The 25,213-nt window shown below is 38.6% G+C and overlaps 1 protein-coding gene across 1 annotated transcript in view; it reads left to right on the forward strand.

The window, feature by feature from the left end:
* LOC134679977 (leucine-rich repeat-containing protein 15) overlaps positions 1-25,176 on the forward strand; it is a 43,051-nt gene extending 17,875 nt beyond the window's left edge. The window contains exons 2-3 of the mRNA XM_063538939.1: positions 19,055-19,096; positions 22,250-25,176. Of these exons, the coding sequence (XP_063395009.1) occupies positions 22,263-24,854 (2,592 nt within the window). The 5' untranslated portion in view covers positions 19,055-19,096; positions 22,250-22,262 and the 3' untranslated portion in view covers positions 24,855-25,176. The remainder of the gene's footprint in view (positions 1-19,054; positions 19,097-22,249) is intronic.
* The last annotated feature ends 37 nt before the right edge of the window (positions 25,177-25,213 follow it).

A 25,213-nucleotide genomic window follows, 5' to 3' on the forward strand; every position in this document is an offset into this window, starting at 1 on the left:
ATGAAAATGTTATGTAATTTTTTGTGATAATTTTGGATGTTACAATCACAGTGTGGTGATTTGCACTAAATAAAAAATTGTACGATGTAGCCCATGTATTCTTTATTCTGGAAAATATCACTTTATAGTAGGCATTCATACATTTTTTTGTAATAAAAAAATAATTTATAGCGCGTGGCGGTAACAATTTCCATACAAATGCCTGCCATTTCCGAAGATGCCCAAAATCAAAGATTAAAAATGTTTACTAAAACACTGAATTTCACATTTTAAAAATTTAAATATAATGTTTTAATAATTTTTCCATGCGTATTTGCCCTTTTTTGGTACAAATTTGTTGTTTTTATTTTTCTTCCATACAAACTTTCTCCCCCCTATTTACCCCCCCCCCCTCCTTAAGCGTTGATTTTATGAAATTCTATTTTATCTTAAACTTTAACCTGTCGCATTTAATTGATGTTGAAAATTTCAGCTTTATATCTTCAGGGGTTTATATGTTTATGATTGTATGATGTCTGGAAGTAAGCAGAGTTTTGTTAGATATTATAATGTAAGTATGGGATATTATGAAATAAAATGTCTTTAGCTCAAACACATGTAGATCCTAAACTACTGAACATTTTAACCTGAAAGTGTGCACATCGATTAATTACAAAAGGTATAAGTTAGTTATAAAAACAAATTTAAAAATATCTACCCTTAAGGGGGGAATTGGGGGGGGGGGAGAAAGTTTGTATGGAAGAAAAATAAAAACAACAAATTTGTACCAAAAAAGGGCAAAAACGCATGGAAAAATTATTAAAACATTATATTTAAACTTTTAAAATGTCAAATTCAGTGTTTTAGTAAACATTTTTAATCTTTGATTTTGGGCATTGTTCCATTTGTATGGAAATCGTTACCGCCAGGCGCTATAAATTATTTTTTTATTACAAAAAAATGTATGAATGCCTACTATAAAGTGATATTTTCCAGAATAAAGAATACATGGGCTACATCGTTCAATTTTTTATTTAGTGCAAATCGCCACACTGTGATTGTAACATCCAAAATTGTCACAAAAAATGACATAACATTTTCATGTTTTGTACAAAAATCATTTTTTTTGTATGGAAAGGCATAATAATTATTTCAAAAATGAATTCCTCGTCCCTAATTTATACGAAAATGATATATAACTTGCCCTAGTTGCTAAGACTGGGAAGGAATATAGCATAGATTGGACCTGGGGAGCCGACTCTTTCACCCCCCCTTTTTGGGGGGTCTACATGGTACGATCTCCTGGCTACCGGGCCAGATCAACTTTGTTTGACCTAAGGAACAATCGTGCTAAGCGGCATCGCCTGAGACTAAAGTGCATGCTAAATGACCTTACTGACCCTACTAAGATAAAGAATTTATTATAAAGTGTCTTAATTTATTGACCTAGCCTCGTAAAACCCAAGCCAATTTTTGCGCTTTTGAATTTAATGGAACTTTCTTTTATTGCTATAAGAGTAGGTACATAACATAACTCGAATTTAATTTGTACTTGTACAAGTACGCGGGGACTTACGAGGCTAGAGAACTAAGAAAAGTATTAAGAGCCCTTCAACGTGCACACTAGCACCACTGCTAAATAATCGTGATTATTTAAATTTCACGAAAGATATTGAAAAAAGGGGGCCGCTACGGACTGTATTGTGTATTTAAGTACCTTTTGAATACATCAAACTAGTTTTTATGTTGCTGGATTTGTCAATCTATGCGTCCAAAGTAAAAACGGCCGTTTTTGTTTTGAGTTCCTAGATCGACGAATCCAGCAATATAAAAACTATTTTGATGTATTCAAAAGGTACTTAAATACACAATACAGTCCGTAGCGGCCCCCTTTTTTGAATATCTTTCGTGAAATTCAAATAATCACGATTATTTAGCAGTGGCGCTAGTGTGCACGTTGAAGGGCTCTTAACAAACGTTTCCCTTTTCAATTACCTTAGTACCTAGATATGAAAGCAAACTTTGGCCTTTCAATTCCACGGTCCCCTAGCTACTGAGAGTTGGGCCAGCTTATGCACCACAAATTTGCCTATGAATAACTGAGTCTCTCACACACACGCATAATCAAATATACATGTAGTTGTAGTTATGGGACACTTTGAAAAGGTGTTAAAGTCAACACAAAGCTGGCCCAGGCTATAAGCACTTTCGCGGTCAAAAGTTCACCAGACAAACTAATTCGGCTGTCCCCAGCATCTGACCTATCCGATTTGGGTCAATATCCTGTTAGATTTATATGCCATGGTACACGGTTTTATGCCCCACGGCCCACGGCATATCGGTTCAAGGCCTTGGATTTATGGTGCCACGGCATTTGTGGACACAATGCCGCGCACCTAAATAACCTATTTGTTGGGAATACAATGTAATGACGGTACGCTTTATAACTATTTATAGTTTTATACCTAACTGGTTTAGTTACAGGATTTCATTTATTTTATGTCAAAACTCGTGTCTTTTATCTTTTGTTTGGCTCATATTATAATGAAGGTACGTTAATGGTGGCATAAGAATACATAATGGTAGAAGGGGAGTTGAGTAGGTACCTATCTACATTTCTACTAACGTTTTAATAATGCCTTAATAAAAAGATCGAGTCGCTTAATAATACAACAGGGGAGCTAGCCAAGATGACATTCATTAATAGAAAACGCCAATAGAAACTTTAATGTACTGAATCACGTGACTTTTCGTACCATCAGAGAGCCTACCGCGAAGAACATTCGACGTGTTGCCTCCCTGTCACACTTACGTACGAATTTGTAAGTGGGACAGAATGGCAACCCGTCGAATGTGGTTTGCAATAGGCCCTCTGACATCCCGATACATTTTTACTTTTCATTTAGCTTTTGTCGATGCAAGTACGGTTATCATTTTGGTTAGGTCCCTTCCCTGTCCAGTCACTATTTGGGGTTAAAAAAATCGCTTCCTGTATAACGTAGTTGGTCGACAGAGGTGCAGTTGCGCAATATGTTCAGAAAAGATAATGCATCGACAATGCATATTTCGCCATGTGTTGGATTACAGATTTAAGAACAAAAACACGTTTAGCGCTTGCGAACGTGTCTTTATCTTTAAAGGGATACAAACCCTTTACAGAATCACTCTTCTTTGTCTGGAAGTTAGCCTTTCAGAGCATCTGTTGCATTTTGACGATGTTCAAAAGGACTATACTTATTTAACTTATGGTGCATATTTAAGTTATTTTTCTGCGCCTATGATTACCTAAAGAAAAGCGTTGTTTCGACCATATAAAACGACCAAGTGGAGGTTTCAGTACCTTCATATAATACAAAAAGCAATACTTAATAGAAATAGCACTTAAAAATTTAGAGAAACACGAAACCTGTTCAAATATTTCCGTTTATATTTGGAAGTAAATGGGAGAAATTCTAATGCTCATTGCTCTTTGCTACAAATCAAAATAGTATGTACTTACGGCTCTCAAAGCGGAGTCAAAGAAAGCAGGCTCATAACCAGTTATATGTCCCAAGCCGGACTTTCCCAGCCGTGACGTCATCATATCACGGCCGTTTTTGAGATTTAAATAGACCGGACTTATGATGAACCTAGTTACCTAATTACAGGAGTTTACGGTATACTAAATTTATATAGGTCGAATATATTGTTTTGAACTTGAACGCTAGAATATACTGAAAGTAACACGTTCAACATCACTTTGCCGCAAGCTAAAGAATAAATACATTATTTTTCATTTTATCGATTCAATTATGGCAGTCATGGAAATAAGCGCACGTGTCGTCGAGTCTTGTCACAATGACTTCTGTAGCTCCAGCTTGCCCTGTAATGCAATGCATGTTTTTTCTACACTCAGAATAGTACATTTCGATGCTAGTGCGGAAAGTACATTGTATGTCATTACTTCACGAGTACCGAGATATCTCTCTACGGCCTACTCGCCTACGGCTCGTGGCAAGACTCGAGATGAGTGAAGAATGACATTTCCGCACGTATATCGAACGACGTTTTTTAATACAGTTGCGAAAAAATAAGATCAAATTTGCGTTTGTAAATACCTAAAGTAAAAGAATCTCAATCTTTAAAAGAAACCTCAGAGTACCTATTTATTAGATTGCGATGAAATGAATTCAGTTTATCGCCGTCACGGGTTTTTTGCGGGGAAAAGCGGGTGCTTACGTCTGAGTCATGAAGACCTAGAGGTACTTATGTAAAGCTTGCTTTGTGAACGTTTTGCACAAAAAATCTGAAGGTCAATGCGAACTGACGTAAGAGCAAGAGTTATCTAATAATCTTGAGGAAATTAGATGCCCGATTTTGAACTCACACCAATTACGTTGGTAGGTATTGTTTCTTAAGAACTTTTTCAACATGGTCCTACTTTCTGTAAATATGTTGTATCATAACAAAAAATATAGAGAATTTTATAAACAGAGTAGGTACAACAGGTCCTGACGTGTAGGTAAGTACAGGTATTCCTCTGTTGATGAACTAGATTACTGGAAGATAATCACACCGTATTTAATACATAACTGTTATTGATAATTATCTTTTGTGACCTTTATAACAAAAATTATAGTCTTTCGGTTCTTTATTATGCACTTATTCTCATAAATAAGCATTAACATAATGTATAATTATATTACTTCGTAAAGACGGGCCTTAGTGTACACTATACGTACAGTTCGTTGGTGCGCAAATGGCGTTTAGTGCACGTTTTCCTTACTTTTGAAATCTTTGTAAATAAGTGGCTTTATTTCGCTTTAGGGTTTTCTAATTTCCATTTACATTACTCTAAATGCGCCTCGTGGCATCAATTCAGAATAATGTCCGAGAAGCTGATCCGTCTCGATTACAGGAGCACTATTCAGAGTGTATTTTGTTAACAAACGGTAAATGGATATGATCTGTCAACATTTCTTCAACCAGCCGGTGAATTATGGATGGTTTTTTGCAGGTGATAAAATAACTGTAAAATTTTAACACCGCGGGATAGAAAGTGACGGACACCGTTTTATCACGCTGTCACGTAGACAAGAACGACCATCATATCCTCACAGAACAGTCACTTTTGACACCTGACAGATTTAATACCTATTATGGTATCCATAATCGTCTGATGACAAGAAATAACTACATTTTCAGGAGGGAAAATGAGCCATTGTATCGACCTCGATCGAGTGACTTGCACTTCGTCGTATTCCTTATGTTAGTTTAGGTCTTTAGAGAGCATTTGAGGAACAGTAGAACAACTAGGTCAGCCCGCAAGATTTATGCTTATCTTCAACGGATACCAGTAAATATATATTATAGAGCCATAAATAATTTATTTTACTTGCATATCGACTCATCTAACATTCCATCTTGCTTCTATCGATAATACATAAAGATACCTATTTTCTTCTTTTGTTCATCAATCTCTCTCAATCTATCTACAGAGATATTAATTATTACTTATTGTACAAAGTTTCGGTTAGGTACTTGGTAATTTTTTTAAGGTATTTCTTACTGTTACTACTAGCTACTGTAAATTATACCATATTAACTGGAAGTCTAGTAGGTAAATACGTTTGTATGTAATTGCAAAAGCGTGCAAAGTAAGCAAGCGTTACTAAAGCGTGCCAAATACGCTCCTACTCCTATACAAGCTGTACTAGTGTTATTCAAAATGTTTACCAAGTCCAATGCTTCAAGGAACTAGCCCAAATGCTCTCCCCAACTACGCATATTAAGTACCTAATAGATATGTAGTTTATAGCTCGAAGCAGGCGTGTCTCACTCCGCGATTTCGTCGCTTTGCTACAGGTAGCTAAAAGTGCATCCGTTTGGCCCCAATTTTGGGGGTTGGCATAAGCCGCGCGAGGCGCTGTCGCCACCTAGTGGCCATAATATATCTGTGCTGATCGTAACAGACGCGTTTTGTTAGAGAGTGAGTCTTCTGTACTTAGTACTATTATTTATTCTGTGCTCGAAGTCAGAGTTATAATACACATTCGACTCGATGAAGTGACATCTGGCCCGGCTGCATAGCCTGATTAGGCTCTGCTTACGGTGATGAAACGTATACTAATACCTATACCTATTTACCGTTATATACCTACCTCCTTAGTATGACGGAAAAGTTACTAAAGGTGACCGCGGGTTGAGCCATACACATTACAGTCACCTGCAATAATATGCAATAATACGCAATAATAATATGCAATAATGCAATAATATTACTCTTCGAAGGCCGCAAAAATATGTGACACGCTCATATGGCTATACAAACGAAAATTAAAAACATATCGGAATGACAGATGCTAGGAAAAGCCACGTGACTATTGTCATACATTATTTAAGTTTCCATTAGCATTCACCATCAACGATTGTCATCTTGACTAGACCCCCAAGGTATAAAACAAAAAGCAAAGCTCGAAAAGCAGGCAATTGGAATACGTGACCTAACCCATACTTATAAATTGTAGTTTACCAGTCGAACGACTCTGACTCATGCTCACATTCGCTCTACATACCAATTATTCACTCAATTAAGACGGTATTGCATTTATATTCAGGTAAAATTTGGTAATGCGTGCATTGTTTACATTGCATACTTTAAATACTAATTAAGTTTTATTCTAATTTAAAATTAAACCCCGAAGTGCGAGTGCGAAGTCATAAGTATCAAGTATCCCATCAAAAACATTAACGGCGCGATTTGGGAAATGAATTAGAGATTAACCAGATACGATTCATTTCCCGAATCGAGCCGTAAGTACCTTCATGTAAATATATGCAAGTCTCGCAACTATTTTACTGCAAAAATGTTTTGAGATGTACAAGTACCTAATGTACTTAAAATCAAGTCGGTTAACTTATTCATCTCATCACCGTTCTATCTACCAGTCCATAATTATAATTTAACTGTCATAAATAATTGTTACCTATCTAATAATGATTGGTTAACTAATTAGGAACTATAGGTAGTGACCTCATCAAAATTGGAGATTTTTTAAATAGAATGACTAAGCAATAATACACGGCAGTTTTCGCAATCACCCGGCAACATATGTATATGTGCATATAAATTAGTCCTAATTGAATAAACAAAACGCTACCACTAAGAAAATTAAGGATATACATACTGATGGTAGTGGTAGCTAGGTATACCTACATTTACTCGTAATGCGCCGTATGCATTATGCCGTATGCATTTACTATAATTAGCTACTTTAATTTTGATGAATGTCTTTAAGGTGACCTTTTCATTAACAAACCATCTGATCGCCAAGTAAGGCTAAATCTACTGTTCTTTTTTGTCGCATAACCAATTCGGAATGCAGACCGACATAATGAGGTGTCCTCATCAGTGGGAGACAGACACCACCATGGCGTGTGCCCAGGCTGTGACGGAACTGGTTTAACAACTACCAGAGACTAAATATGTAAAAGACTGTCACTCAGGATATGTATCATGATGATGTCCTCCCAGACGTATCCGTCGACAGCGACACCCGGACAGGTATTCTGTAAATTCTGACGTGCATGGGTTCGAACGTGACTTGCGAAACCGAGTTTTGTGTTAAACTTCCGGCCGCAATACATGTATTAAAGCTCGTCATTTGAGTCGTAAATGTGTGTGTAAGCAGGGCTTGGGCTGAGATTTTCAAAGCTGGCGTTTAACGTCAAGATGTTACAAAGGTATCATAAGTCGCGAATCACTAAGAGAAATGTTAGCCTTAAAATGCTAAAGCAACGCCTCCGATTTTAACAGTATTTGCATCTAATCGTTGCGCTGTATTTTGTGAATCTGAGACTATTCTTAAAATAAACATAGGATTGCAATTGCAGTATTACTATTCTCAAGTTACTGCTGCGGCGTTGACGAGGGTATCACTGCCAATATTTCCTTATTAGTGATGGATTGAACGTTCTAATCGCGGTAGTAATGCAACAATGACCATCACAGCTCATTTTATCAAGAAACTTGACAGTAACTTCGCTAGTGAGAAACGTCGCAACAGTAATGCTGCTGCGGTCGTCATCCGAATGAAACCTTTAAAGTCGCTTGCATCATTGATCAGCCACGCAAAGTGGTATACATATAGGGGTAGACAGATGTTATTATTTATTTGTCTCCTCAACTGCCTACTTTAGTTCTGTCTGGGCGTCACCTGCAAGCCACCTGTTATACGCACACATGTCTTATTATAATCATCCATGTGACGAAAATTAAGTACAAGGACTTCGCATTTAGGTCGTTACACCCATTGTTATCTTAAAAATTTTAAACGCATACTAAAGATAAAGCGAACAAACTTCATCTGGCGGCGTGTCCTTTTACGATTATCTATTAGGTATAATGAAGTTCCAAGTTGCAGAAAATTGCAAGATTCGAGGAAAAGCAGGGTTGTTGTGTCATAATCACAAGTATGTATACAAATACAATACAGAGCCTTCATATTTCAAGCATAAGTTATCTATGCGTCAAGCAGCCGTTTCGAATGTACCAAAATAAGTTATCCGTTAGTAAAGTTTTGTACGGGGCACTAAAATAAATAAATAAATAAACATACATTTCTACACAAATTGACTAAGCCCCACGGTAAACTCAAGAAGGCTTATGTTGTGTTGTGGGACTAAAATAAACTTTCATACGATACAATTCAACATTTTAATCTCTTTCTTAGTCATTTAGGTAAAAAATCCTTCGTTGGCTTCGTTTTACAAGCAAAAGTTTACTACAATACCATTATTCTTAATGTCGTAACCAATAATAAACAAAAGATGTATTGTCGTTGTCGTTACACACAGCACCGTCAAAAAAGAGCTTTTTGTGCCCAATTGAAAACGGAACGTATGTAATTTTAATAGTCACCAGACGCCGGCGGTGTCTCTAAACGAGACCGAACATAAATTAACATATATTACGTGGAATGGAACATAATATGGACGTACCAGGTGGTCGCCGGCAGTAATTTGATAATGCCGAAAAACTACAACATACGCCCTGCCCGTTTGCAAAAACAAGGACATAAAAAGATGATCACTGAGTCGCGGTCAGATTAGGGATCTAAATATTCTGCCCTAATTTGCTCTGAGATCCTGCATAACCTATAACCTTCTAGATTCATTATATGTAGTCACCGATTTATAATATACATGCTTCCTTTAATTAACCAAACAAACAAAAATACAGGGTATTTATATAGCTGAGTTTGCAAAGTTACCAACAGACACATCTCTCATTAGAAATATCAACATGAGATCTAAGTACCTACTTATATATACAACAACATTAAATAAAATATTATTGTCGCATATTCGGAGTTACCTAGTCACATAGTCGAATAAGTTGTTTAGTCTCATGGCCATACATGGCTTTCCGTATCAAAAGATGCCTCACGAGTATGCAACTGCCTCACCAAAATATTTTTTAGAATAAAATCTGGGTAGCTGAGTAAGACTAGGAGGAAGCTAAACGTCCGTTATGTACCTGTACCTATTACAAGTACCTATATCGCCAATTCTGACATTACGTTAGTCAAGGCGAGGGGTATTGTTGTTAAATAAACAAATGAAAATTGTTGTTTAATTATTGGGGACAGCTAGAAGGCAGAGGAAAATCGGACGATTAATGCATAATTAGAATTGTATCATAGGAAAAACATGGGGAAAACTTAGAACCGCAACAAAACCACTATAGGAACCATTTTGTTGTAACATTTTACTAAAAAGCTCATCATCATCATTGTTCTTAAGATCCTAGCTCTTGTCGGCTCCTGATACGTCACTAGTGTCACTACATTAATTTTCTCTTTGGCCTGGTCAATATATGCATGTCTCGGTCTTCCTCTGCCTCTCTGTTATCTCTCCTAAAAAGCTGGAAAAGAAAAAAGGTAGTTTAACATATTATAGGCCCATCTTTACCAATTATTGTATTACATAATATCTTATGTAACTCTTTGTAAATCCGTTAAAATACCTATTTAATACTAGCGACCATAAGTAGCCATACGCTGACTAGGGACATGAACGCAAAAACGCTTGAATCGATTGGAAAATCATAGACAATGAGACGGTAAATTAGACAGTCATGTAATTAGGTAAGTCAGTGATGACGATCGTTTTGTATCGCCTACGCTTTTTGTCCCAATTGAATGACCTGCGGCTTGAGATACCTACATTATTTTTTGTCTCACAGCATAAACCGCTTGGCAAATAGGATAATAGTCGCACCAAATATGTTCACGCTATTATGGTTGGAATAAAATTATTTAACATGAATGAGCGAGACGAGAAATTGAGTTTTCTAGCAAACCTAAGTAAAATAGTTGATTTTTGGAAGGATTGATTTGTATAAATTGAATATTTCCTGTTTCGTGTGGTCATCTAACTAATTTTAAGCGTCGTTGTTCCGTTGCAGCGTCGGCGTCGGTAGGCTCAGAGGGTCTACCGCGAACCACGTTCAACGCGTTGCCTCTCTGTCGCACTTGTAAATTATTACCTAAGTGTGATAGGTAGGCAACACGTCGAACGTAGTTCGCGGTAGGCCCTCAGGAGTTACGGGGAAGTTGACTGCAATGTCTGCGATGACTGAAAAATCACAGTCACACATTTTTTTATTGTTATTGTTTGTGCGAACTAATCAATTACAAGGTACCAGATAGAAGTATCCATATAGGTATTCTATTTTGATATTGGCCCATTGATTGAACAATTGTTCGGACGATAGCATTAGTAAGTAGGTACTAGAATTTATCAATGATAAGGCTTGTTGAGATAAGATAGGAAAAAATTGTATATATAAAGTATTTGAATTACAAATATTACAATGTATCAGAATAGAAAAAGTGGAAAGTTGTAAGGAATGGGCTTGAAATGAAACAGCCTTTGTATAACTTTGTCACTTATATCTTTATTAACGAAATAGGGTAATTACGTCAGTTTACCGTCCGGTGTCCGGAATAATACATTTCATTTATAATTTGCTACTTGCAAAATTGTTTAAAAATTTAATTGCTTAAGTAGATAAATTATTTAGATATTAAGGATTGCTATTATATAAGTCCAAATTTGTGCAGCAATGAAGGTTTATATTCAAATTTTGTCAAGTGGACGAAAACTAGAGCAGGACGAAAATTAGCGCAATGACCCTATTTGCCTCAATGTCAATCAAAACGGACCGGTTGCAATAAAAAAACATCATTAGGCTGCTGAATTAATACTTTGATATTTTAATATCAATGTTCGCTGTTACCAACGGTAACATTGTGTTTGCGTTAAATAAGTAACATAATAGTTTATTAGGTTATTTGCATGAACTAACATTTGAGCCAGAACTTAGTGAGTACTAATACTAAAATAAATATGGAGAAACGTAAGCCTCAAAATGAATAAATTTAACATATAAGGAAATATGAATTACAAACCGTTGGTGGATAGTCCGATTTTAGTGGCAATTATTAAATACCGTTGCGTCAGGCCAGACGGTAGTCTTACAGACTTTTCATAAATTATACCTTTGTATGTGTGCTCATCGCAAGCATAATTTGACCCCTTGATACAAAGATCCATGAGCTTTCGTAGTTCAAACTTATACTGGTTCATATTTGTCTAAGCACAAACAGGCGTGTCAATCATTCCAATCGCATCGAAAGCGTGGGCTAGTTGATCCGTAACCCGTATATCAGCGTTCTTCACTTAATCATAGTTATTAACGAAAAATTAAAAAAGACCAAATATAGGGGTCTCGGCCCCGAATACAATTTCGTACCTTTTGGTGTCGAGACCCTTGGCCCGTGGGGTCCGAACGCGTCTAGCCTTTTTAAGGACTTATCAAAAAGATTAGCTGACGCCACTGGTGACCGTAGATCTGGCAGCTTCCTCGCGCAAAGAATAAGTATTGCGATACAGCGAGGAAATGCTGCCAGCATCTACGGCACCATGCCGCAGGTGGATATTTTATAATCATTTATTTTAAGTTTAGTTTTATTTATTTTTAGATATAGTTTAAGTTTTGTAGGTTAGTTATTTAATTATGTTTTTTAAGTATGTATATTAAGTACGTATGCACTAATAAAGTTATCATAGTTATTAAGTATCAAGAGGTCACGTTACACTGGATTGCACAGAATTTGTCAAGTATCGCCAAGAGAATACATGGCCAGCACCGGAGCATTTAACGACCTTATCTACATTCAAGGCGATGCTAGTTCTAAAACTAATATAGAGGCGCTGTCCTGATTTGAATAGTAACGCCTTCAAAGTAAAATAAATTTTGCTAACCACTGACAACCACATAAATTACGGATAAATAAACAAATTTATGAATGATTAGATTCATTTTCGACGGCTGTTGTGAAATAGGCTATTAGGTATATCCAGGCAAGAAACATTCGAATGAAACTTACGTATCCCCTATAGAACGAAATAATATTAGTGGCACGCGAGATAGACTAGATCAGCGGTCGGCAACAAGCGGCCCGCGAGCGTCCCTGGCTATTTTGTATGTAATATTGACAAACGACAATGTCTGATAAAATTCATAAACATTAACAAAGTGCGGCCCGCGTCAACTTCTTTAACTACTATGTGGCCCCTGGCTGCTAAAAGGTTGCCGACCGCTGGACTAGATGACGGGGGAAGAAGCTACTATGGAAGACCAATATTAATTTTGATACAATACCTCTATTCGGTTATTCGGTATAGTTAAGTATCATTAGATGTTTACCTACCTAATTATAAATATGTAGGTACTTGGGTATACATCCCCGATTCTGTTCATGGTTCAATTTCCTTTATGACATCATTCTTTAAACAATATCGGATGACGTATTTCTATGAAGTTACGACTGCAACAGTGTTGTGACAATCGCCATGAAAGATTGGGTAATATTTATTTTAAGTATTTACTAGGTACGAGTTTAGGTAGTTACCTACCTACATAAGATGTTGATAAGCTACGCACTGCATTAGTTTTGTTTTGTTGCATTTACGTATTTACTAAAATGGGATACAAAACTGACGCAGACTAATGCAATAGGCATCTAGTACGCAAGTTAGCTACGTATTTTTAACCGACTTAAAAAAAAGAAGGTGGTTCTCAATATGTTGGAACCTTTTTATATTGTATTGGAATATATTTATAAGTTTCAGAAGCCAGACATACCGTATCTTATTCATATTTACTAAGGTTCAGAATTTACACGAACCGCGGACGATAGATACGCTGTCAGATTAGAGGTACCTACTTATAGATACAGGTTCTAAAATCTTACAACAAATCAGACGCAAAATTATCGTCAATAATCTAATACCTTTAGACGAGCAATTTTGTTTATTTATATTTTGAGTTTTTGTATGATTTCCGAGCAAAGCTCGGTCTCCCAGATATTGCTTTACTAATTTAACAATATAGTCATAATTTTTAAGAAAAAAAAAACCGACTTCTTTGGGGGCCGGTGAAAGATTATAGTAGATAGTACACTATGTAGAAAAGGAGGTAAAACCACCCATTTTTCTACTAGCATTTCGCTTCTGTAATGGCTCCTCTACAGGATGGCCAACGCCGGCCACTCCAAGGGACGCAGCCATGCGGTAGAAAGAGATAGCAATATTACTTGCTCCCTTTAACGCATAAATGCGTCCCTTGGAGTGGCCGGCGTTGGCCCATCGTGTAGAGGAGCCATAAGGGTCGTAGTTCTAGCCTAACCTAACCCACTTCTCAGATAGCAGTTCGGTTCTGTGAGGATCGCAGTTCGAACCTAATCAAACCCACTTTTCAAGTAGCATTCCGTTTCTGTAAGGCTCGCAGTTTCAACCTAACCTAACCCTTGTTCGGTTCTGTGAGGATCGCAGTTAAAACCTAACCTAGCCCTCTTAATGGCGCATGCGGTGCGGTGTACGGGGGTTTAAGCGGGAGGGGTTAGTAAGTTTGGCATCATCATACTTTATACCTACATTTTATGGTAGGTAATCATAGTGGTTTATTTAGTTAAGGTATCATAGTGGTTTTCCGGGCCAAGGTCCGGGTCCGAATCCGGGTCCGAGTCCGAGTCCGAGTCCGAGTCCGGGTCCGAGTCCGGGTCCGAGCCCGGGTCCGAGTCCAGGTCCGAGTCCGGGTCCGAGTCCGAGTCCGGGTCCGAGTCTGGGTCCGAGTCCGGGTCCGAGGCCGGGTCCGTGTCCGGATCCCAGACCGGATCCGAGTCCGGGTCCGAGTCAGGATCCGAGTCCGGGTCCGAATCTGGATCCGAGTCCAGGTCCGGGTCCGGGTATGAGTCCGAGTCCGGGTCCCAGTCCAAGTCAAAATCGAAATTCGTAATCACCAGACGTGTACCATGCGTCGTTGAAGAGTTCTGTTCTGGTCATCATCAGCAGTTCCACTTCATCAAATGCGACAGTTTTTAATGTAAATGCTTGATTTTATGATGAAAATACAGAAAATTCTATACGTATGCCTTTAAGATTTGAGGAGTTCCCTCGATTCCTTATGGATCCCATCATCAGAACTCGAGCTTGACAAAAGTGTGGCTTAAAAACTTAACTTGCTTAACGAACATAACGAAGAGGAAAAATCGCCAAACGTGAACTATGCGTCGTTGAAGAGTTCTGTTCTGATCATCATCAGCAGTTCCACTTCATCAAATGCGACAGTTTTTAATGAAAATGCTTGATTTTCTGATGTAAATACAAAAATCCTTACACGCATGCCTTTAAGATTTGAGGAGTTCCCTTGATTCCTCATGGATCCCATCATCAGAACTCGAGCTTGACAAAAATGTGGCTTAAAAACTTAACTTGCTTAACAAACATAACGAAGAGGACAAATCGCCAACCGTGACCTATGCGTCGTTGAAGAGTTCCGTTCTGATCATCATCAGCAGTTCCACTTCATCAAATGTCACTTTTTTGGATGTATATGCTTGATTCGTTGATAAAAAATCAAAAATCACTATGTGTATGCCTTTAAGATTTGAGGAGTTCCCTCGATTCCTCATGGATCCCATCATCAGAACTGGGTTTTGACAAAAATGGGACCAATCTGTATGCATATACATTCAATCAAAAAAAGAATTTTCAAAATCGGTCCAGTAATGACGGAGTTATGAAGTAACAAACATAAAAAAAAATTAAAAAAAAAAAAAAAAAATTTAAGAAAAAAAAACCGACTTCCATGGGGGCCGATGAAAGATTACTGTAGATGGTACACTATGTAGAAAAGGAGGTAAAACCACCCACTTTTCTACTAGTATTTCACTTCTGTATAATGGCTCCTCTACAGGATGGGCCAACGCCGGCCACTCCAAGGGACGCAGCCATGCGGTAGAATGAGATAGCAATATCACTTGCTCCCTCTAACGCATAAATGCGTCCCTTGGAGTGGCCGGCGTTGGCCCATCGTGAAGAGGAGCCATGAGGGTCGTAGTTCTAGCCTAACCTAACCCACTCCTCAGATAGCAGTTCGGTTCTGTGCGGATCGCAGTTCGAACCTAATCAAACCCACTTTTCAAGTAGCATTTCGTTTCTGTAAGGCTCGCAGTTCTAACCTAACCTAATCCTTGTTCGGTTCTGTGAGGATCGCAGTTCAAACCTAACCTAACCCACTTAATGGCGCATGCCGTGCGGTGTACGGGGGTTTAAGCGGGAGGGGCTAGTAAGATTGGCATCATCGTACTTTATACTAGAGATGCAACGGATAGTTGTTTGGCCGGATACCGGATACCGGATATCCGGCCTAGACACTGGCCGAATATCCGGTATCCGGCCGCCGGATATTCGGCCGGCGGAACTATACCTACATTTCGGTTTTTCAGGTGCGCATTCTGCCGGTTTGACCTGTTTCCTAGTAAACGTTCGCGCGGACTCATTTCTAGGTTCGAAATGAGTGCGCGTGCAAGTCAGTGGAATTATTAAATTCTTTTAAAATAATAAACAAGTACGATTATGACCGTGTCTGTTTCTTAAATCCAATTTGTTTACTCCGAAATCAAGCAATGTTACTATCCGGTATCCGGCCGGATAGTAGGGCACTATCCGGTATCCGGCCGGATAGTAAAATAATGGCCGGATAGGCCGGATACCGGATAGTAACCGGATATCCGGTGCATCTCTACTTTATACCTACATTAATTTTATGGTAGGTAATCATAGTTGTTTATTTAGTTGAGGTATCATAGTGGTTTTCTGGATCAAGGTCCGGGTCCGAGTCCGGGTCCGAGTCCGGGTCCGAGTCCGGGTCCGGGTCCGAGTCCGGGTCCGAGTCCGGGTCCGTGTCCGGCTCCGAGACCGGGTCCGAGTCCGGGTCCGAGTCCGGTTCCGAGTCCGAGTCTGAATCCGGGTCCGAGTCCAGGTCCGGGTCCAAACCGGATCCGGGTATGAGTCCGAGTCCGGGTCCCAGTCCAAGTCAAAATCGAAATTCGTAATCACCAAACGTGTACCCTGCGTCATTGAAGAGTTCTGTTCTGGTCATCATCAGCAGTTCCACTTCATCAAATGCGACAGTTTTTAATGTAAATGCTTGTTTTTATGATGAAAATACAAAAAAATCTATACGTATGCCATTAATATTTGAGGAGTTCCCTCGATTCCTTATGGATCCCATCATCAGAACTCGAGCTTGACAAAAATATGGCTTAAAAACTTAACTTGCTTAACGAACACAACGAAGAGGAAAAATCGCCAAACGTAAACTATGCGTCGTTGAAGAGTTCTGTTCTGATCATCATCAGCAGTTCCACTTCATCAAATGCGACCGTTTTCAATGAAAATGCTTGATTTTCTGATGTAAATACAAAAATCCTTACACGCATGCCTTTAAGATTTGAGGAGTTCCCTTGATTCCTCATGGATCCCATCATCAGAACTCGAGCTTGACAAAAATGTGGCTTAAAAACTTAACTTGCTTAACAAACGTAACGTAGAGGACAAATCGCCAACCGTGAACTATGCGTCGTTGAAGAGTTCCATTCTGAACATCATCAGCAGTTCCACTTCATCAAATGTCACTTTTTTGGATGTATATGCTTGATTTGTTGATAAAAACCCAAAAATCACTATATGTATGCCTTTAAGATTTGAGGAGTTCCCTCGATTCCTCATGGATCCCATCATCAGAACGGGGTTTTGATAAAAACGGGACCAATCTGTATGCATATACATTCAATCAAAAAAAGAATTTTCAAAATCGGTCTAGTGATGACGGAGATATGGAGTAACAAACATAAAAAAAAATAAAAAATAAAAATAAAAAAAAATCATACAACCGAATTGATAACCTCCTTCTTTGAGATTTGGAAGTCGGTTAAAAAACATACAACCGAATTGATAACCTCCTTCTTTGAGATTTGGAAGTCGGTTAATAAAACGGAAGATGGCCGAAATGTTAATATCTAATAGGGATAGGGGTTGTTAAAGTCCGTAACCCTCGCCCGGGGACACGCCAACCGCAGGGAACTAAATCCTCCGCTTCCTCTTAACCACAAACTTCCGACTGGTTCCGTTCCGACACTTCCGACTCTCAGCTCCGAAACTGTTTATAAGCCTAAGTACTGCGTAACGGTTCGTACTGCGTTGTATTGCATCTGACTTCGTTCATTGCAATTAACGCGTAATTGTACAATTTCGCTGCTTTTTACGCTAACTAGTACTATTAAATACAGTACTAAGTACTTTTGTAGTACTTATAGTACTTTGAAACTTCGCAGGCATGTTTCGTTTTTTTTTCTAAGTTATCATATAGATTTCACTCCTTGGGTTTAGTTCTAAGAGGTATTTTTATTATAAAATTTTATCATCTTTAGATAATATTACTGCTACAGTGCTACATCGTGGGTAGGTACCTAGGTCAAGCAAACGCCCGAGTCTAAAGATTTACCTGCAACAATATTAAACTCATAAATTCTAACATGCTCGGTGATACTATAATACCTACGCAATAAAGTATCCTTTAATATTTCTTCCTACTTACGACACGACGCGACGCCCCGAAGCGAGCTAGAACCAGTATTAGTACTTGCACAAGTTGACTAGGCCTGTCCTACGGCTCGAATCGCTATCGAATGTGCTCATTTAAGCAGATTTAATATGATCTAATAGGTATGTCAACTATTCAAGGCCTGACGAAAAACGGAGTTGTCTTTGGAACTATTAAATTAGAAGATACATAGATACGTATTTACCTAATGTGGTGTGTTAAATTGTATATATAGGTATTGTTTGGATTATTATCTTTTGTTAAATTGAATCCCAAGACCTTTTCTGACTGGCTAGAGCTCCCTTCAGGCGTTCCACAGGGTGGTATACTTTTACCTCTTCTCTTTTCTATATTTATAAATTTGATTACTAATAGCCTTAGCTGCTCTATGTTAGGTACTTAATTATCATTTGTATGGCGATTACTTGTAACTTTATAGGCAAGCAAATACCAAAGACATCGAGCTAGATCACCTCATCATCACGTTTAAAGTATACAAAAAAACCGGGCAAGTGCGAGTCGGACTCACGCACGAAGGGTTCCGTACCATAATGCAAAAAAAAAACAAAAAAAACGGTCACCCATCCAAGTACTGACCACTCCCGACGTTGCTTAACTTTGGTCAAAAATCACGTTTGTTGTATGGGAGCCCCATTTAAATCTTTATTTTATTCTGTTTTTAGTATTTGTTGTTATAGCGGCAACAGAAATACATCATCTGTGAAAATTTCAACTGTCTAGCTATTACGGTTCGTGAGATACAGCCTGGTGACAGACGGACGGACGGACGGACGGACGGACGGACAGCGAAGTCTTAGTAATAGGGTCCCGTTTTACCCTTTGGGTACGGAACCCTAATATACATATAATTTCTGCAAAATCGATAGAGCAAAGCAATTGAAACGTGAACAAGGAACATTCATCACCAGGCCACCGACCTCTGACATCTGGTTCTGTTTTCACTTTTATAAAGTACGCGCCAGTTTTATAATAATAGTTGCGTATCACGCCACATATGTGATTGCCATAAAATTGTTTGTACATAAGGCATGTGATTAATAACTGGTTTTGTTGTTGCAGGTTGCAATAAAGAAGTTCCCGCTTGGCTGAACAAGGTCAAAGGTGGGTAATGTTTTTGCAAATTAGACGCGTAATAGCTCTTTTACGCACTTATATTTTTTTATGAGATTTTTTTTAAATACCTTTATACCTACACTACCTATATAGGTACACTATTATTTTCGCTTAGTTTTATAGTGTTAGTAGCTTCTTCTTCTTTCCATCCTGTTACCACCTGCTGGGGTTTAGGGCTCGAATCTTTTTCTTCTACTGACTCCGATCCTGGGCAGCTAGTAGCAGAAAAGAAAATCCACAGCTGCATGAAATGGAGAATAATAGCACAGTGCAGTGTTTAACTCTCTGTAAATTCAATCCACAACATGACACCTGTATTAAACCAAACACTCTGTATTGCGGTATTGAGACCTACTTTATCATATGCATTTAGTTCAACAGACTTTCATCGAAGGAATAAAGATTTCTTACGTCACTGTCCGATTTGGGCCAGGTATATAAAAGTGATTCATAAATTGTCCCGATTAAATGCAGCCGGTTAATCGATTTGCATTTTTGCACGCACTACGACATAGCATAGGCCCCCAGTTCCGATTGTATGCAAAGCGAATCATTTATCTAACGACTAGTGTTTAATATGCGAAAGGTGTTGTAAGTTAGCTTTCGGTATCATCAATATGCCAAATACCTAGTCTAGGCTGTTATTTTATACGCCTGAGCTACCCAATCAATCTTGTAATATAATATTTGTTTAACGTTAGGTATGTAGTTGCCTAGTTGGTCTAGTTTTGCAAGGTTTCGTTTGCAAGTTGAATATAAACTCATGTAAAACGATGTCACATTTGTTTACTAAAATTGTTTTCGTAAAACATTTATTCTAGAGAAACTAGTTACATGACTCAAACATGAGATTCGATCGTCACGTAGGTAGATATATTAACAAACATCTTTATCATCTATTATTTAGCAGTGGGTATATCTTGTAGGTATGTCTCGTTCACAGTTAGATTTATTTTGTTAGGTATTGATTTATTGAGTATCTTACCTATTTAAATTGTCACCCGTAATTTTGGAAAGAATTAACATCAACAATTACAAGAATTATCGTTCAATATCAAAAGTTTTGAAAAAAACAATTCCTTAGAGCGCTAGGCACAAATATAGATACCTAGCCAAAAATGTTTGCATTTTTTTCAAACCCGCTAGGTAATGATTAAAAACGTTCCAAAATTCTTTTATTTTCTTTATTTATCCGTCTCGTTTCACTCGATTTAATGTATTGTGGTACTTGTTGCACGTCCAATACATACCTACATATATAATTATATCTTGAATGTATCATTGTTGATTCAAGGTGGGTGGACCGGCGCCCACCGCTATCTAATCTCTTGTTATCTACCTGAATCCTCAGAGCGATGCGTTCTATAACAGTGAACCGCCATACTCGTAACTAAATAGTATTTCTTTAAAAAGTGTCAACTTTCTTTGTTATTCTTAGTGCAATTAGTGATCAATACTCTTAAAATTTATAATCTTCAAAGGTTTGTTTTGGACCATTCATCAAAATGACGCATAGTTAATAGACAGATTAGACAGTAAATATTTGGTTGGCATTACGAATTGAAACAACATTACTCAACTTGTAATTATTCAGCGAATAGTTTCTCTTTTAAAACACTTGCATGTGAACGTGTAAAGTTGTCTGCAGTGCTTGCACAAACAGTTCCTTACAAATCATTTTCTCTGCCCTTAGTGTAGGTACCCTTTACAAATTTAGTGGCCAAGCTAAGGTAGGTACCTACCTTGGCTTGGCCACTAAATTTGTAAAGTATTGAAGAAGGAAGAGCTGTGTTATACGGCGCTTATTAAGTAACTACCTATCGTTTAAGTATGTGAAGAACTTTTTAGACGAGCCCTTTTTGTGAATATAAAAGTTAGACTTTCTATTTAGTTTCCACAATACAAAAGAAACTTTTGACCTTACACACCATGCGAGAATAAATAATTACCTACTAATCAGGTTGGTTTAAGGGTAAATTACAACTTAGCATCTAATGGTTATTTAAACTAAAATACTCTACTCGTAGCTACCAATGAAACTAAGGGAAATTTCTAAAACACTTGAGTAATAGGTACTTACCTACAATAGTTTTAACTGGAAAGGACGATTCTTATTAAACTTACTTAGCTCTTGAACTTAATATGTAGTTAAACTACGTTAGTATTATATATATGCATAGATACCTACATAAAAGGAAGGCAGGCTGGTAGAGATGATTATAGAGTCCTCCATGTTATAAAGTCCGCTTTTTATCCATGTTGCATTTTATTTGTGCAATGAACAAATATGTAGGTACCTAAATCGTAATCACATCTGCTATAGATTTGTCGAACATGTAGATATAGGTACTTAATCAAGAAGCAAAATATGTGCGACATTTTATTGCAATATACGATTTGCATTGTTTCGTGCTTGTGTTAAGGTCAACCAGTTGTCATTTTCCTCGCTGTAGACCAACGTTAGATCATATTCGAAACGTGATTATTATTAAACAAACCCATAATAGCTCTGATTCGTTATTTTCGCAAATACTTAAAAACTAATACCTAATCGAGACGCAATCTATGCCATCCACGATAACTGTCCCTTTGTCTAATATATTGTAAAACAGTGACCTTACTAAGTAGCAGAGAACAATCGCTTGCCGAGTGTCACATATCTCCTCCGATAGACTGACAGATGGACATACATAGCGCAGATAAGATTTCACTAGAACAATGCCAGGACCATCTGTTTTATAACGCGCCATACCTATATCTATCTAGGTACATCTACACTAACTCATCTGCCAGCTGTTTTTAACTATCGCATTCTCCAAGCAAGCACAATTTCAATTTATCGTTCCTCTACACAAGACAAATGAACAGCATAATTTATTTGATCCCGCATCTGCAAATAGATTTTAATGCTATTTGTTTATATGTCTGTTAAACAAAAGAATATTAATCATTCTTGTTTTGAACACAACATATTAAGTCCATTGTGCTCTTTGGTCTTGGTAAACTAAAAGTTGAAAAATAGTACGAAATGGAAATACCATTGTTAAGCACTGTTATTTGTAACGTGACCGACCGCGTGTTTCGAGAAAAAACCTTGATGTAATCGATTCCGTTCTAATAGTGATATTTTTCGTATTTCAGAGTTCGCTACGACATGGGGACGAGGCTCCGGGAGTTACTACTGCTCCTGGTGGCGTGCACGCTGGCGCTCAGCGAGCCCGCCAACAAGACTGCCAAGACTGACAAGGACGACAACTTCCTCTATCAGTATGACGACTACGAGACCGCCGACGACCAGAAAGTTCTCTTCAGTGAGGACAAGCCCTGCCCTAGAGATTGCATTTGCACCGCCACACAAGGATACAAAATAGCCAAATGCAACCGTCTCGAAATTGGCACGCAGAAATTCGGCGATGACATCACAGACATAGTGATTGAAAACGCTGACCCAAGATTCCCCATTAATCTAGACGATTACATTTTCAAGAAGCTCGGCCTTCACCAAATCGCAACCGTGAAAATTGTGAACAGCACGATTGGCACGATCGGCCCTAACGCTTTTCATGGCCTGCAGGACCTTTATGCGGTCAACCTATCCAACAATAAGCTAAAGAGTCTGCACCCTGAGACGTTTGCGAACAACAAGAAATTGTTGTTGTTGACTCTTTCCAACAACCCTCTGAAGTTCCCTGCACCCAACACACAGGATTATTTCTTGAATGCATCATCCGTGCAGGAGCTTGATGTATCCTACTGCAACATGCAATACATTACCCCTCACAGTTTCAAAAATCTACCTAGTGTAATGTACCTGAATGTGGCTGGCAATAATTTGTCAGAAATGGATCCCGATACGTTCAAGAAGCTCTTAGACTTGGAAGAACTTGACTTGAGCGATAATAACATCCAGTCTCTACCCAACGACATTTTCTCGGAAAATACCGAGCTTGCCACGCTCCACATTCAAAGGAATCCAATTGATACTGTATATGACTTACAAGTTTCCGACTTGCTTACGTTAAATGCTGGTCAGACAAACATCAAGTTTGTCGGGCCATCTATGTTCAATGGAATGACGTACATTGCCAATCTTAACCTCAGCGGAAATAACATTGAAAAGATACACAACCAAGCTTTCCACAAGCTGATTGAACTGAACTACTTGGACCTCTCCTATAATAATCTCGACTTCATTTCAAGCATTCTTATCAAAGAAAACATTGAGCTGGATATTTTCAAAATCTCTTATAACCCTAGACTGAAGAAGCTGCCAGAAGATGGATTCAATTGTTCCGCTGATCAATTCAATATGTACTTGTTTGAGGCTTCAAACTGTGGCCTTGAAGAAATTTCCGACAACGCACTAAGGACTTTCACCGCACTTTCTCAGATCAATCTGTCCGGCAACAAAATCAAGTCAATAAGTAATCAAGTATTCTCGCGCTGCCCTAAACTAGTGGACATCAACTTAGCCAACAATATGTTGACGACACTTGACATCAAGATCTTCGAAAAGAATACTGAGCTCGGTAGGCTGAATCTGCAAGGCAACCCAATCAAAACATTCTCAGCGGAAGTTTTCCTTCATACTCCCACGTTACAGTGGCTGGACTTGAGCCATGCTGAGTTGACTTCTCTATGGAGGTTGGAGAAGAATCATCCCAAAACACTTCTTGGTAACTTGAGCTTCCTGAACGTTTCACATAACCGGATTGCAGAGATCAAATTGCCTGAAGTGGAAAATCTGAAAAAACTGCGCACTCTGGACATCAGCAACAATCCGTTGGCTTGCGGCCGTGAATTTGAAAATCTAATGACGTGGCTAAGCAAGCAGAAGGTTTCATCTAACGGCGAGTCCGCCAGCATCGCCAACCTGGCCAGAGACGGTAAGGAAGAGGAAACAACGTACAGCTGGGAGGCACTTACAAAGAAAACTTGCGGTTCCACTATTATTCACCCAGTGGAGCCTCTTCCTAGCGTGTCGGATGAGGAAATTTGGGAGAGAATCGACAAAGACGATGTGGGTAATTTCGACCTTAAGGACACCCTAGACGACGGCAAAATTGCCGATGACGGAAAAGATACTTATCAGACTGACGACGACAAGGAAATCGACGATGATGATGATTTGGACGGTGCTGATGACTCTGACGACGACGACGAAGATGAGGACGACGATGACGAAGAGGACGACTCCGGCGAGGACGAAGACAGCAACGACATGGACCTCAGCGTCAAGCTGAAGGAGAAGCCCGCCCTGAGCAAACAAGCCAAATCCACCGTGCCAACTATTCGCGAGGACAGCAAAGTTGAAATCGATGTTAAGTTGTTGGACAACGATAACGTGTTCGGCGACCCCGAACCAGACTTCTACCCCTACATTAAGGAAGCTTCCATGGTCAAGGAAGGCGAGCACGGTCACTACTTGTACCTGTGGCCTATCCTTATCGCCATCCTGGGAGCTATATTGTTGATGCTCATCATCGCCAAGGTAGTTATGGTAGTGTGCAGTAGGAGAGATAAGCAAATGAGATACAATAGTGCCATAATTGCTGCCATGAGTCAACAGGGCCGCACGAAGAAAGACTGTGGTCTGGTATACCAGCAGCTGTCGGAGGACCTGACGGGTCCGGCGACCCCTAAACTGAACCGCTACCAGCCGCTGCACAGTGTCACAGTGAAGGCTTCCAATATGTATGAAAGCAGTCCGTTTCACCACAACAACATCGTGCCAGAGGCGGTCTGAGCCGCGCGGCCGCACCTTTTACATTAAGAACATGCAACATTAACAGCTGCTGTAATTTTCGTAAGCAGTACGTGATGTAGTTGTAAGCGCTAGTCGAGCACTACTAACAAAAAGAGCATTTCATAATACGGTAGCTTCATCTCGTTCATCGGGACCATCTAGCGCGTCACTTGTTTTAATTAAAGAATGAAAGTATCAAATGAAAAGTCAAATTTTTACAACAAATTAATTTAAGGTATACATATTATATATAATACAAATTAGTTTTAGGTTTATTTTATGTACTTATAATTATTAAAAATAAACTAGGTACTAAAATCTTGTTGTTTGTTTCATGTAAACTAACTGTTCCGAATAAA

This window comes from Cydia fagiglandana, chromosome 3, assembly GCF_963556715.1.
Source record: "Cydia fagiglandana chromosome 3, ilCydFagi1.1, whole genome shotgun sequence".
Classification (NCBI taxonomy): domain Eukaryota; kingdom Metazoa; phylum Arthropoda; class Insecta; order Lepidoptera; family Tortricidae; genus Cydia; species Cydia fagiglandana.